The following is a 15,205-nucleotide window of genomic DNA, read 5'->3' as shown; positions in this document are numbered from 1 at the left end:
ATGAAACAACACGCTGATATTTAACCAACCATAAGCACCATATTTTGAACAGCCACCATATAGTTATAAGCTTTGTTACATTACACAGCTGTTTTAGCAGTGGCAGTCAATATTTTTGCTTCCCCTGAAATGTTGACTTAAACATACAAACCCTGCTAAGTGTATAAGTCTTGCCTTTGCCCATTTTAAACCACATTATCGACTATGGATATCTATGTCTGCCTGGCAATCAGAATCAAAATTAGCTTTAATAGCCAAGTAGGTGTGAACACATGCAAGGAATTTGACTCTGGCTTATTGTTGCTCTCAAAGCAAATATACACAGACACATATAAATAAATAGCTGTATAAGGACTGTAAACAGTAGTACAATAGGGCAATGCAGAAGTGCAAATGGCGTTGGAATAAATTAAGAATTATTAATATAACAAGTTTGCTTATATACTGCATCTGAGGTAACATTAGGTGGATATGAAAGTATATAGCTAACGCTACAGTGTATTTTGTTACCTTACCTTGTCTCTTAAACAATTAGCTAGGTGACGTTAGTACAAAAAGTAGCTTAAAGCGATTACTTAATTTTTCGTTTGTTGCAACAGAATATAAACAACCCGTTTAACACACATATGCTAGTGAGCTAATGTTAACCTAGCCCCAGTTTGTGCCTCACAGTGATGCACTGTCACGCGTACTTTATACAAGATTTGAACAAACGTGAGATAAAACATGAATTACTTTTTAAAGTTAGATAATATAATATTTGGGTTAACTGACTAGCTAATTGTAGGAAGATAAATAGAAGCACTGCTAACGTTGACATTAGCCAGCTAGAGTTATCTGAGCTGACGTGTAAACGACTAGCAAACGTAGGCCGCTAACATTAGCCGATGCTAGCTGCGTTAGCCAGTTAGCTAGGCGGACCCAGCTAACGGTGAACATTATCCGTTGGGGCAAACCATCAAAGACAGAAAGCCGTAGATAGACAAATGCCGCTACGACTGCGGTTTTCATAAAATAAACAAGGCTGCTAACTAACTTCAGCGGCTGAGAGCCAGTTTAGCTCCGTGACAAGCTGACTTAACGAAGATAAATAAATATTTAACTCACACTTCCTCCATCTTTTATTATAATTTTCTTTGCAAGAAGAATGCTGCGGTTCAGCCGCTTTTTCTTCTTTTTCTCCCCCGTCATTGTTAACTTATGTCCATTCTTGGTGTCAGAGGGTCATCGTTACACCTATCAAAACTAAAATAATCTACTGATTTCGGCTACAAAGCTCATAACACCTCGTCAGTCGGCTCCAGGCAGCTAGCAATGAGCTAACTGATGATTTCTCGTCCCCACCTCACTTCAACCCGTCTTCCTGAACTAAATGTTGACCCGCCCTTCAAGTGCAACACCACTCACCGATTGGTTGCCTGATAAAAGAGCAAGTCCATCCGTGCGTCTGATTGGTTTAGAAAAACGTTGGTGGTGCTATTGATCCTCAAATGGTGATTTGTGAACATCACACCGCGGGTTCGGTGTACAAAGAGGGAAATCCATTATGATGAGTGGCTGTGTGTATGAAGAAAGTGTACAAGATGTTCAGCTACTTCCACGAACCCATTAAACAATTCAGTAATAGCATAAACATTAATCATCTTCTTTTAAAGCAAATGGAGGGTTAGAAGTCCTTCAATCTCTTTGTAATACATTACGTTATTTTTTTTTTTTTTTAAATGTAGGGCCTAATAGATAAATTACCTTTTCTGGTACCTGCTACTTTGGAAGTGTCCACTCTATGACTACACCATTGTAAATGTAATGTTTTCATACATGTGCTCCCTTTTATATTATTATATTATCTTTAGATTTTTATTTTGTATTTTACACTTTTTAACCCTTGCCAGTCACTCCTTTGCCTCTTTGCGTTTTTTGTTTTGCGTACTTTGTGAAGTTGAAAATATTTAATTAAGTTGTCCCCTGTTTAGCTATTTAAAATGATGATAGAATGACACAGTATGGTGTAGCAATGTATTACAAAGCTGTTCAAAAGTAGAAAAAAATGGCACCATCAAATCAAACAATGCATGTCCAGCTTCACATTTTATTTTTTAAATATAAAAAATCTATTTGAAATGTATGAAGCCAGGGGAAAATCCAGTCGTGACTGTTGTATGGAATTCAAAATAAGTTACATTAGGTAGGCTCTGTTTCCATTTACACACATTAGGCTTTGCCCAAAGGTCATCAAATTACCTGAACATATTTTAACTTGCAATTAATCCGTGTAAAAGATCATGCCAGTGCAATTTGAAGCACAATATACTTTTAGAGGATAACCAAGAACTATGAACATGTGATACCATAAAACAAAATGATTCCTAGATTAGATTTCTGGGAAGATAAAGTGGTTGGAAATGATTCAAAATGAAATCTTCTGTGCTAGAAATCTGCCACAGCGTGTGTGCAACTGTGGGAAATGTACAAGTCTCCTAAAAAATAACAAGTGGAAGTTTGGACTTGTAAAAATGGAAATGTAGCGTAATAAAGATTAAACTATAGGGATGTATTATCATAAAGAATGAGAGCATCATTTAAAATGTTCAGATCTAAAAAAAGAAAATCAATATTTTTCCCAGAATGGTCTGCTATAGTTTTTATTTTTATTCATAATGAAATTGACTTGATACAAAAGGGCAGTTCTTTTGTCTTTAAAACTTCCACCTGAAGTACAATTTCAGTTTCCTCACATTAACACTATATAAGTGTACTTGGAGGTTCCAGATGTGATAATTTAATTAGCTATTCTAATTAATCTAGCTAAACTAATTAATCTTACTAAAATTAGTTTTGATATTCAATTCACCTTGCCTTGTCAAAAAATATAGAGTGGTCTGTCTAGTATAGTATACAATTGTAATAACCAATCATGGAATCAGTGTATCAATACTAATGTTTTTTTGGCATTTTTTTTTTATTTTTGACCAAATGTTTTAACAGAATATGCCATATGCTGTTATGGACTTGTTGTAGTATGGGTTGTAGTAATTTGTATTATAGCAGAAGACATTCAATGGTCAATTTATTTTAGTTAGTGACAAAAGACAAACTCTGAGGATCTCCACCCCAATATGCAATATTTCTACCCCTTATAAAATGTACAGGAATGCATTTAAAAAAAAAAACAAAAAAAAACTACATGTACAGATTTGCATACTTGGTGGAACTGCACAGCCTTGCAATACCATGAACAGTAAAAGAGGGAAGTATTTTCAGTCAGTCTAAAGCGCAGCAATATGACCAATCCCCCATACATGTGTATTGAATCAGTGATAAGTTACAACAGCAGAAACCACAGGGAAATTAAAAGCAGAAAACACAACAGAAACATTTCAGATGCACAACAATGCACTCAATGAGAGCCCAAAATTCAACGCAACTCTGTACAATAGAGAAGCACTTTCAATCTCTTATCAACCTTTTTGGTACACTTACAAGACATTTTTTCCTAGTAGTACCACAGTGGTTGAGTTTAGATAATGCCCATTAGTAAAGGAGGCACTTGTATCCATAATTGCTCCTCAGCATGTCCTGTTTTTCCTCTACAGATGACACAGCTGGTCACACAGCTTCACCGAACTGGTCCAAAGTACCTACCTTTTTCTAAAATGTGACCTGTACAATTCTGACATATCTTTAAAATGTGTATTTCAAGAGGTTAAGTAGTCCTTGCTATTGGTTCTTCTCCAGATCTGTTATATAACCCATGAAGTTACAGTCTGTATGATCTCCCCTTAAAAACATAAATTCTTATGTAATTTAATAATAAACTTTGTTTCTATAGCAGCACTGACAAATGGAACTGATAAATTGGACCCAACCCAAGTCTTCTATTCCAATTATTACAACTTGTGGTGTTATGTGCAGGTTAGATCTTCATCCTCATCAATGTAAGGGATTTTCAGGTCGTCAAATGTCCCATTGGAAGTCTTGCTGGTGATCTGGGGCTTGCCGGTTGGGGAGGGGTCTTGGCTGGGCAGGAAGCACATGGATTGGGTGACATCTGTTTTTTGTCTTGGTGCGAACTCTCTCTGTACATCATCGGTCTCAGCCACCAGACTTCTGACTCTCTCAGCCAGGTCAGGAGGTTTAGATGGGCAGTCGGGTTTCTGGGTTTTCAACCACATGGTCATCTTTCCTGATACTAGAAACATCAGATTAGCAAACATGTTTGGCATGAGCGTGTAGTACACACACACTATCAACCCCAAGATCCTATGTTGGTTTGATATTGTAGCTTATTTATGGAAACTATAAACTAAACTAAACTACAAAAGACACAGTGACTTCAGACTTGACTTAAGACTCGTCCTCAAAAGACTTCAGACTTGACTCGGACTTGAGTTGCGGGACTTGTGAACAATCTTAATTTTTAGGAAACGTCTGATGAGCTGAATGTTATTCCCCTCCCTGCGTATACGTAACACATAACATATCTGCTGCCACACGTGAGAGAGGACAACAAACATATCGACTGCACCAGCAGCTGCTGTGCCATTCACCGTAAGGGGGGAATGGCAGAAAAAGTTTCAGAACCACTGCTCTGCACACAGACAGAACGCTATCATGAGGACATTATCCAATATACCATGTACAATCATTAGGGAACACACAAAAAACAATCTAATTAATTAATCTAATTAACTTTATTATTGAGTATTCTCCTTAAACCCAGAGGAAGGTAAAAATACCGTACCTCTCTACTGACCTTCCGAGTCCAGGCTGCCTTGGATGTCCTCTAGACTGTCTGAGCTCATCGACGACAATGAGTCCAGGTTTTCATTGTCAGAGTTCTCCTGCTCCAGGGCAGGTAACCTGCAGGCCAAGTCCAGCCTGAAAAAACAAAAGGCAAAACAAGATATTCAATATCATGTAATTTATATGCATTGTGCGCAGTTCATTTAACTTCAATGAAGAAAAGATCGCAGCTCACTTTTCTTGCTTGATGGACTTGATCCTATTGATGAGGGTCCTCTCCATTTCATCTGAATGCATTTCATTTGGAACATCCAGCTCTGAAGGCTTTTCAACAACCTGCACAGAGATCAGAGTAGTTGGAGTAGGCTGGGTGTCAGCTGATAAATACAGACACTGGCTTCAAATCAGATGAATTTTATTCCAAAAATGTGGTACTCTTCAACAACTGTAATCTACTTTTTAGTAGAAGTTTAGCAATCAAGTAATTTACTGTAGATGGCTTTCTTTATTTAAACATTATATGCATTAAACATTAGGGGATTATTCCAGCCGGATTGACAAACATAAAAACTTTCATTTAAATGACCGAAAGAGGCTGCTTGACCCAGGTCATATTTTATGATGCATCTTCCTTTGGCCTTGTTGTTTTCTCTCACCGTGTTTTGTCTCTTCAGTTTGAGCTGATTGACAGCGAGGGCCTCAGCATTTTCCAGCTCCTGGATACTCTGCAACATCTCATTGTAGCGTCTGAACTGCTCAGAGATCAGGATCTCCACACACCTGCAGGCAACACGGTCAAATATGAATACACCCACATAAAAACCTATAGAAATACATACAGTATATTCATCAATAGCACATACAATATTTTAAGCCAGGCTTTTTAAATAGGCAAGAAAAAAAATAATAGTAAAATACATAAATAAATAAGTACACAAAATAAAACTTCTTGAAAAGTTATGGGATTGTGCAGTATGACTCACCGTGTAGTCTTGGACACATCCTTCATACCAAGGAAGGGGTCATCAACATCAGGTGAACGAAGGATGCAGGGGGCAAACACAATAGCAAGAGAGCTTGGTGACATCTTATTGTGCTCTTCCTCCTTTGCAACCCTAAAAAGACACAGATCAACTCACTTGTATCATTCACACAAGTAAATAACAGAACCAAATAATCACTGTAAGGAGTGGAGGATTCTTTGCAAGCCACACTTTAGAATATAGTGGAAATCATTTTTTTTGTTGTTGCAACAAACAACACACAAGCATAACAGTTAAAGAGTAGACACAGTAGAAGGGAATAATACAGATCATCCTACCTGACAAGGTGAAAGATGAGCCGCTCTAACGTGTTGAAATTAGCAGGAGGAAGTTCATCAACCTTTTGGTATACAGCTCTTATTCTCTCAGCGCTCTCTGGCAGTTCTGGGGGTAAATAAACATGGAGATCACTAAACTTCAAAATATCAAAGTAAACATCCATATTGGTAATATCGAATCATTTATGACGAAGATCACAAGTACAGCTTAAACGATTACTCTTATTTATTGATTAACAAAAAAATTAATCTGCAACTATTTTGATAATTTAAGTAATTTTTCAAACAAAAAAAACAAAACAAATCACTAGTAGCAGCTTTACCAATGTGGGGATTTGCTGTTTATTTCTGTTCAACATACTATCAATATTTACTCACCCACGGCATGCAGAAAGTCGCTGTAGAGGGAAAAGGTCATGAGGGGGTCCGGCAGCTCTCTGAGCCAACGTTTAACCAGACCTGTGATGGTGTGGATGGGATAGTTGTCTAAACATGGTCCCTCAGGATCTGATTCAAGACAGAACACACAGATGAAAACACACCAAAAAAATGTAAAATGATTTAAATAGTATATGAAATTATAAAAAATGGAATTTTATCATCAAATGTGATATTATCGGGCGCCCGGATAGCTCAGTTGGTAGAGCGGGCGCCCATATATAGAGGTTTACTCCTCGACGCAGCGGTTCGACGCCGACCTGCAGCCCTTTGCTGCATGTCATTCCCCCCTCTCTCTCCCCTTTCATGTCTTAAGCTGTCCTGTCAAAATAAAGGCCGAAAATGCCCCAAAAAAATAATCTAAAAAAAATAAAATTATATTATCATATCTTCTAAGTTTTAAGTTATAATTATTCTTAATTTGAACTGTTAAGAAACAAACATGTAAATATACGAATAAAAAGAGGAGATTACACTAAGAAAGACAAAAAAAAGTAAGAAAATAGAGAATATAGGAAATTAAGAGAGAGAGAGCGAGAGAGAGAGAATTGTATCTCATTATCTCAACTTTATCTAACAGGGAGACACCCTGTCATTTTTTACCATATGAATAGACTATAGCTGACTAGATCTGTTGTTGAAAGACATTTCAAGTTTCAGCTGGTGTGCAAAGAATTCCTTACCAGTCGCCAGAATCTGGTGGAGCTCCCTCGCTCGGCAGGTTGAGCCCGACTTGCGGTAAATACCCTCTGTGTAGAGGCCGTTTAGCTCGATGTGCATCAGCAACAACTCCACCACTTTTGGCACAGGGTTGGCTTTACTGGTGAGGACACACACCTGCACCCCAAAGTGAAGGGAGCCTGGTATACTGTCAACCTATCACAAGCAAACACAAGACGAGAATACATGAGATAATTATGCACTGGGAGTTTTGAGTGTTATTAATTTGATCATACTATAGTATTTGTAAGAGTTCTTAAAATGTCAGTTCCTACCTGCCTGGCACATCGTGTCATGCAATTTGTGATGATTTTGGTCAGACATTTCTTGTGACATATTAACTTGCAAGCTAAAATTAAAAAAAAAAAAAAAACAGAAGAAAGTTCAATTTAATTACTTTCTTCTTGTATTTTTTCTAAAAAAGCCGTCACATTTTGTGGTCTTGCAGCGCGTTGAACTCACCACTGCACATATAGGCTTTCTCCATTCCCCAGATGTAGGAGGTACACAAGTCACAGGACTGCATAATGTTCACCTGGTATGTGTTGAACAGGTGATCCAGAGGACTATCAGGCTGTAGAGAGAGGATGCACATACAATGCACTGGGATGATTTACTTGGATGTATAATGCAGAAACTTCACAATGCAGGTAAAGATATTTAACTTACACAAGTGTCCATTTTTTTCCTCCTCTTCTTCGTCATCTTGGTGGCATGAAAGAAGCCATAAGATATAGGAGTAATTCAAGTGATAGTTTACACTCACCAAGTAGTTTTGAGACTGATGATTGACTGAAATTCTCTTATTTACCTTGGCTGGTTCAGACTCCCCTCGTTTTAGCTCGCCCCTGATAAAGCCGTCCAGCACAGACTGAAACAAGTTGACCACCAGCGAGACTTCTGTCTTCGTCGACCCTGCTAGTGTGTTCACTTTGTTCTGGTAGCCCTTCATCAGATCTTTGTAGCCAATTTGGGGCTTCTGTTTGTCACAGAAGAGGTACATAAATGCTTAAATAAACTTTAATTAAACTACATTCCAACATCTGAAACACTAAAAGAACTGCAGAAGGTAAGTCAATAACTAATGCTCCTACAATGATCATGAATGAAAAAAATGGTAAAAGCTGTAAAAGACAGTAGACTCTAGATTAAACTTTATATTGCACAGAGTAAGAAGCTGAACTGACCTGGAGAGAGTACATGCCTTTAATGGTATCTCTGAACTGCATGGTGGCTGTGAGGAAGATGCTCTCTGTTGGTGACAGATCTTTTATTCTACTTCGCAGCTCATTCACCTGAGGACAAAGACGAGGAATATATTAACATGTGACTCACAGGATTTAAAACATTATAATAACAATACATCAATTTATATATATATTTATATATATAACTATTCCACTATCAAAGTGTACTAAAATTGAATATATAAATAAGGCTTTATAAAATATGTATGTAAATAATTACCCAAAACTGTGTAAGCGACCTGTAAATTGTGAAATAATATCCAAACTCCACTAAAAACGTAATACTAAAACTACTTTTTAATTTATTATTACAAATTTATGTTTAAAAATGCCATTTTCAAAAATGTATTTTATTATTTCACAGTGGAGTTATTCCCAGTTACACTTTAATTGTATAATGTCACTTTTAATAACACTGTTGTTGTTGTTGGTAATCCCCGCCACATCTCACCTTAGCCACTCACACCGCCCCATCGATGACAGCTGAATGTGTGTGCTAAATGTATGTGTGTGTGTGTGTGTGTGTGTGTGTGTGTGTAAATGTTTGTGATAAATGGAAATATGCATACTGTGCATAGATAAAAAGTATGAAGTGTAAAATTGTGTAAAAGAACTTGGCTACATTATGTGACAACACTGCACACAGCTGCACATATACAGCACAAACAAGTGAGAGCCATATGTGTGTCAAGATATGAAAGTGCTATTAATAAAGTCTGAGTTAGTGGTTATCGGCTGTGCTTCAGATTCCCGTCCTCAGGTGATGATCTCACCTGATTGCCGAGGAATTCGTCGAGGTTTCGCAGCTCTTTGGGGTCAGTGATCTCACGCTCCAGAGACGAGTTGCCATGCAACGCCCGTGTGGCCCGGCTGATTCGAGTGGACGGGTTGTGACCGACCCTCTCACTGTTCTGGTTTGGCATTTGGTAGTGAGGTGGAGTGTAGCTGGCCAAGGTGACTGCAGTCAGATGAGGAAGATGTGGCATTATTAGTCTAAAATGACACTTAAAAGTTCCAACACTATATCTACTGGTGATGTACAGGACACTTGGAGCCTCTTCAAGAAGACCTTGTTTTACACATGTTGCTGACCAGCAAATAAACTCCAGATGGCAGTAAAGAGAGGAAGTGTGTTAACTAGTGATGTATGATGGTAAACTATGACCTCCACTTGTGAGGTCCAGTAAACAATAAAAAAGATTACATGCAGAAAGCTGTGACACTGTAATTGTTTCCTCTTTTTTCCCTCTTTCCTTTAGTTAGATACAACCGTACTTGCTGCCTATTTAAAGTGCACTGTATGTGTACATTTTAAAATATCTGCATTGTACATTAAATATATTAAGATTGCTGCTTTGCTGCTTTTGGTTACCCGATTTATCTGACGGAGGGTCGTGGCCCGGGGAATTTTTTCGCTTTTTCAGGAATTTACCGAGAAACCAAATCCTGTAGAAAAGACAGTCTGTATCAACTCCAGGCAGCAACATATCAAATACACATGACAAAACTCAAAACCTTGAACAATTCCATTTGAACAGAGTGGAGGGTTTTACCTGTCAGGAGTTGTGAGTTGTGGTTGGTTAGATCCCTGTTGTCCCGAGAACTCATTGGGGCTTCTGGCTGGAAAACTGAACCTTGACCCATCAGTTTCTGCTGGTATCTGCGAAAGTATCAAAACATGAACATTTAAAAAAATGGAAACAGGAAAACCAAATGTGTTGTTCTGATAGTTAGTAGTACTATTTCCCCACCATGTTGCCCTGCAGCGGCTGCACCACATCTCCCCCACCAAACCAGGCCACGTAAACATGATAAAGTATTAGCAACATAGTGGTAGTCCATTTTTAACTCATGCAAAGCTGCACTGTCTCCTGCCACCAGCTATACTTTCACCTTTTTGTTTTTAATTAGTATGAGCAGGGCATAACATTGTGTCAGTGTTAAAACATGTATTTATACATTCATTTTGAAATTTGATTCCCCTGTTTATATGTTTATTAATGAATGTGATTGGCTCTGAATACCAATTGTATGATTTTTTTATTGTTGATTATGATTTTTGTGAATAACGATATTCCAGCTGCCATGTATAGTTAACAACTATTTTTAAGATTAAGGTGTGTTTATGACTTAATAAATCCAAAGACTTACATATGATAATTGCCTTAATCACATTCATAATGATTTTTTTGTATGGTATTTAGTATTTAGAATGAATGGAAATTAGGCAATACACAAAAATAATTAAAGTCACAATCCCTGTCTTAATTTTGAAGTGACCAAAAACACTGACTTAAAAGCAATTCACCATATTCCATGGTGACTCAGAACTATACCTGCTGGGCTACGGCTCATTTGGGCGAGACAAGAGACAAAAAAGATCAGAAATGAGCTTTGGAAATGGGCTTTGAAATTTCCTTTTTGTTTTTTTGGAAGCAACAGCTCTTTTTTCCTCCTGGGTTGCAGAGCAGAAATGAGAAGTCCCAGAGCAATGCAACCTGCAATCCTTTTGGGACACACACATGCAAGGCCTGCATGCAGAGCAGAGTTGTGGTCGGTCAAAACGTCCCTTCGGTCAGTACCTTGACCTGGGATTTGAGGGCCCGGATATCCTCGCAACTGGCTGAGCTCTTCAGGCTGGACACATTTGGGCTGATGGGAGGCAGAGGATAGCTCCAGTACTCACTTTCCTTGGAGCCCCCAAAGTTAACCATCAAACCGCTGCGGGCGTAGGCTAAGCGCCGTTTATGTTTGGCCAGCTTGTGAAGACGCGCCCTGACCTGATTGGGTCAGGAAAGGTGATGAGGCACAGACTGAGAGGCCTTCTTTGATTCATGTGTAAGGAGCCTACATTTGTGTGTTTGTCAGCTTATAGCACACATAACTACAGTAGTTTGAAAAGCCAATGCTCACATTTATTGTTGTACAGGACACTATCAACAACTGTATAAGAAGCAAAAAGGAAAATGGATTGAATGATCTTGTGTTTTGGATTACGCAATAACATATCGACAAAGGTTACCTCTTTGGTAGAGGGTGAGCTATCAGAGCCGGATGAGCTGATCTTGGTCAGTTGATCAACAGACATTGACATCCCTTTGCACCTGTGTTGCAGAAGGAAATGGAAGCAGAGCTGTGGACTATTGTGGGACTAAAACACTTTGCAATTATTGGCAACAGCATCAAGATATACATTTTGAGAAAGTATTGCAATGTAAACATCTTGTTATGAGATAGACAATAGATACAAACATAGAAACATAAAAGACCTTGTTGGGACCATATTAACAGAACACCAACATTTGTGCAGAAAGATTTCTATGAGTTCAGGATGCTTACAGAAACGTATCTTTCTGATCATCTCGTCGTCGTCGTCGTATTTCTGGACTTGATTCATCTGTCAGTTCGCCCTCGCTCTGTCTTTCCTTCCACCTCTCGGCCTTCTTCTTGATGCCCCCCATATCTTTGTAGCGCTGAAGCGAGCTGCTCTTAGAGGGGCTGTTGGAGCTATCACCACTGCCAACTTTAGGGTCCAGTGGAAGGGAGAGGGGTCTGTTGAGAGGAGGAGGGGATCCTCTGCCCTCTTGTTTCTCCTGACTCCTGGACCTCTGCCGGGTCATGTTGGGGCTGAGCTCCACTTTGTGCTGCCTCTTAAACTCCTTTTTTGTCAAACTGTTATGCAAGAACCAAATCAGACACCAAATCACAGCAACATATCCATAATATAAATGCTAATGCATTATTATCGGGTTTGATTCTAATTCCACCTTAAATGCATATTCAGTAAACTGAACCAAAATGACCCGTCTAATTAATTTAAAAATTATTTATTGACTCAAACCATTGTCTTTAATAATATTCTACCTGTTACACACCTGAACACAACATTCACTGCCAGATAGACACACCTAATGCAAAATGTGCTATCAATGCAATATGTGTGATGTGCAGGATTTAAGTAAAGGCCCTTTGTGTAGCTTGGACATTATGCTGCAACATCTCATATGTTTCTTTTTTTCATATAGCTTCTGTGGATTTAAATGATAATTGTTTTTCAAAGACAAGCACACCATTTGATGTGCCTCCATTTTTAAGTTCGCAGTTGCCTTTTTACATTCCTTAAAACAAGTCAACTTATTTTATTCAATAAGAACAGCTGGTGCTCCCACAATGCGAGCAGTGTACGTTTAGTGGTATGTATACCTGTCCCGTCCAGGCCGGGTCTTGGCCGTGTTCTCATCATCCTCCGTCTCACGTTGGTGCTTTGGCGTCTTCAGGGAACTCCTCCATGCTGTCTGGATCACTGTAGCAGCTCTGTTTTGTTTCTCGTAAAATTCACGCCAGCTCCTCTGAAAAACACCACAAATCCTCCGTCAACTTTAGTCTGCTGTGGCTTTATATGTTCTTGACACTTTGGGAATATTTCTTTATTTTGTTTTTGATGTGACACTGAGCAGGGAAGCCAAAGGGACAGACTATCTACAACATCCTTGGAAACCTGTGATGGGATAAATGTTTTATTGTCTAGTTCCTAATTTCCAATTGTATTCCATTATATATGATTTTATACCATAAATGCTACCTGTATAATCATAGTGGCATCTCTGTTTTGCAGGAAGTGCAGCCTCATCAGACAGGTACGGAACCAGCGCTGCAGGATGATGATGTGATGCATCACTTCTTTGTTAAGAGTGTCTTGGAGCAGTTGCCTCTCCTTCTCCTTGAGGAACACCTGAGTAGATGAAAGAGAGCTAACAAATTATGAAACCACTGGAAACATTTGTACTGTGTAATCTGTGGTACATTTTAATACATTCATTACTGCTTATGTGACTTTAAAGCGTTTTTATGAATTTATGTAAAGCATGAAATCTGCCATGTCTTGTTAGGAAGTGACAGTCTTCTCTGATTCATGACAATGTTCTCCCAAGAGAGACAATAACTGTTTACCTTAAAATACATTTTGATGTTCACAAAATTCCTGCATGTCATGTCATTTGTTGGATGTTTTAAATTCAAAACACATTACAGAAACATGGGTACATGCAGTACTCATGGGTGGGCTCAGTTTGAAGTAAGTTTCCAACCATGGGAACGTTACCTTCATCCTCTGGCCATTATGGTGAGTTAAGATCAGAATAAATTACTAATATGATCAAGAGTAGTTACCTTGGTTTTTCCTATTTGATAGGTGGTCTTATCCAACTCCATCCTCTCAAACAGTTCAGTTATGTGCCCAGGCGTTACCGTAGCTCCTTTTGGAAGCAACATTCTGAACTTCTCAACAAATTCCTGTCATAACGAGAAAAACTGTATCAGAAGTGCAAATCGGTATCAGAAGAGTAAATCACAAGTGAGTCAACCTAACACACACAAACACCTCCATATACACACACACTTACACAGCGAGAGCATTTCCAAACACCCTCACTCTGACATACACTCCAACAGACACACAGCCACACACATAAGTGTGCACATACACACATAGAGCACTTCCAGGTACCCTCAGCATACACACACCATTAGCATACAGACACACTATACTGCATTGTGCAGTGGGCTACATGTTCCCTGAGGATATGAACAGCATTATAATGGAGTTAGGTCTCCAACCTAATTTTTGTGAAGGTGTTGAAATATGAAAGCATCAAACATGCATTGTTTTTCCTCTACCCCGTTTGCTCAGCGCCGTTACATTTTATGTACGGGACAAAAGAGTTTTTTTACCCGAAAGTTATCGTAAAAAGTTATCGTAAACACACATTGTGATTGGGTCTATATATAAAAACACACACATCATTCTCAAATAATTGCCCACCTTGAATGTGTATGTGGCGCTGTAGCCAGACTTCTGGATGTTAACCATCTGCAGTATGCCTGTGTATTTGATTTGCTGTAGCACAAGTTCATCATCAAAGTGCAGCTCCTTCTGCAAAAACAAAACATTTTCCCAAGTGATGAACTGTGTTATACAGTCCAACATGTACAGTAGGACTACATTTAACAGAATTATGTTACAAAATTCACAGACGATGTTACCTTTTCAGCATTGGAGCGAACACAGAAAATAAAGAACGGCTCGGCTTTTTCAATTGTCTCTATCAGCTTTCTGAGTGAGGCCTGTGAGATACAGAAGTGCAGTGAGTAATGGTTGATGGTTTAAGTATTATGATAACAGGAAGTGACCCTTAACTTTCAAATAATTGATATCTCATTTTTGAGATGACACTTAAATCTTTCCCTACCACATATGTCACATTAAGTCATGATTTACGTTTATGAAGGAAAGCAATAATAGTCAGCAAAGGTACAGAGAGAACAAACCTGAAACTGAGTGCTAACTGTCGGGGGCTTTGTCTGCCGATGAGGGTGGAAGATGAATTTGCTGGTTCGGTCATGCGCGGCCAGAGCAACAATATGTCGGAGGGAGTGCAAATCCATGAGGTTCTGTTTAATAAATCATAAAAAAGTCTGTGAGCTTTCTGACTTCAAAAACTAAAGGACTTTGGATGGACACATGGATGAATGGATGAACTGAAGAATGAACAAACAATGAATCACTCTTTCACTTTTAAGATGTACAAGCATCTGTGTAGAAGTGCTGCTTTTGAAATGACTTAAAAAGCTCTGAGCTTCATCAACACTGCACCCATTATTACACGTTACCTTGGGAATGAGCTGCTTCTGTCGACCAGCTCGACTTTTCCTGCAGAAAATGCAAACAAAATGAGGC

The 15,205-nt window shown here is 38.7% G+C and overlaps 2 protein-coding genes across 9 annotated transcripts in view; both read right to left on the bottom strand.

Moving 5' to 3' along the window:
- mfsd14a2 (major facilitator superfamily domain containing 14A2) overlaps window positions 1-1,379 on the bottom strand; it is a 23,349-nt gene extending 21,970 nt beyond the window's left edge. Inside the window, exon 1 of the mRNA XM_031293915.2 lies at window positions 1,108-1,379. Coding sequence (XP_031149775.1) covers window positions 1,108-1,191 — 84 coding nt within the window. The 5' untranslated portion in view covers window positions 1,192-1,379. The remainder of the gene's footprint in view (window positions 1-1,107) is intronic.
- Window positions 1,380-3,050: 1,671 nt separating this feature from the next.
- myo9b (myosin IXb) overlaps window positions 3,051-15,205 on the bottom strand; it is a 28,622-nt gene continuing 16,467 nt past the window's right edge. For 3 of the 8 annotated variants that reach the window (XM_036005116.1, XM_036005115.1, XM_036005114.1), the window contains 26 exons: window positions 15,139-15,178; window positions 14,797-14,919; window positions 14,512-14,592; window positions 14,291-14,401; window positions 13,639-13,761; window positions 13,052-13,201; window positions 12,673-12,818; window positions 11,809-12,144; window positions 11,492-11,573; window positions 11,052-11,249; window positions 10,023-10,129; window positions 9,842-9,915; window positions 9,243-9,427; window positions 8,410-8,517; window positions 8,034-8,201; window positions 7,892-7,927; window positions 7,685-7,796; window positions 7,498-7,571; window positions 7,186-7,378; window positions 6,443-6,571; window positions 6,065-6,170; window positions 5,727-5,858; window positions 5,400-5,523; window positions 4,979-5,079; window positions 4,754-4,878; window positions 3,051-4,189 (listed from right to left, as the gene is read on the bottom strand). In XM_036005116.1, the coding sequence (XP_035861009.1) occupies window positions 3,903-4,189; window positions 4,754-4,878; window positions 4,979-5,079; window positions 5,400-5,523; window positions 5,727-5,858; window positions 6,065-6,170; window positions 6,443-6,571; window positions 7,186-7,378; window positions 7,498-7,571; window positions 7,685-7,796; window positions 7,892-7,927; window positions 8,034-8,201; window positions 8,410-8,517; window positions 9,243-9,427; window positions 9,842-9,915; window positions 10,023-10,129; window positions 11,052-11,249; window positions 11,492-11,573; window positions 11,809-12,144; window positions 12,673-12,818; window positions 13,052-13,201; window positions 13,639-13,761; window positions 14,291-14,401; window positions 14,512-14,592; window positions 14,797-14,919; window positions 15,139-15,178 (3,451 nt within the window). In that variant the 3' untranslated portion in view covers window positions 3,051-3,902. Of the gene's footprint in view, window positions 4,190-4,741; window positions 4,879-4,978; window positions 5,080-5,399; window positions 5,524-5,726; window positions 5,859-6,064; window positions 6,171-6,442; window positions 6,572-7,185; window positions 7,379-7,497; window positions 7,572-7,684; window positions 7,797-7,891; window positions 7,928-8,033; window positions 8,202-8,409; window positions 8,518-9,242; window positions 9,428-9,841; window positions 9,916-10,022; window positions 10,130-11,051; window positions 11,250-11,491; window positions 11,574-11,808; window positions 12,145-12,672; window positions 12,819-13,051; window positions 13,202-13,638; window positions 13,762-14,290; window positions 14,402-14,511; window positions 14,593-14,796; window positions 14,920-15,138; window positions 15,179-15,205 lie in introns of all 8 variants that reach the window. The other 5 variants (XM_031293905.2, XM_031293908.2, XM_036005120.1 and 2 more) reach the window with 5 other exon arrangements.

The sequence above is a fragment of the Sander lucioperca genome, chromosome 9 (assembly GCF_008315115.2).
Source record: "Sander lucioperca isolate FBNREF2018 chromosome 9, SLUC_FBN_1.2, whole genome shotgun sequence".
Lineage (NCBI taxonomy): Eukaryota > Metazoa > Chordata > Actinopteri > Perciformes > Percidae > Sander > Sander lucioperca.
Note: the sequence above shows the minus strand (reverse complement) of the source record. Positions and strands in the feature narration are given on the sequence as shown.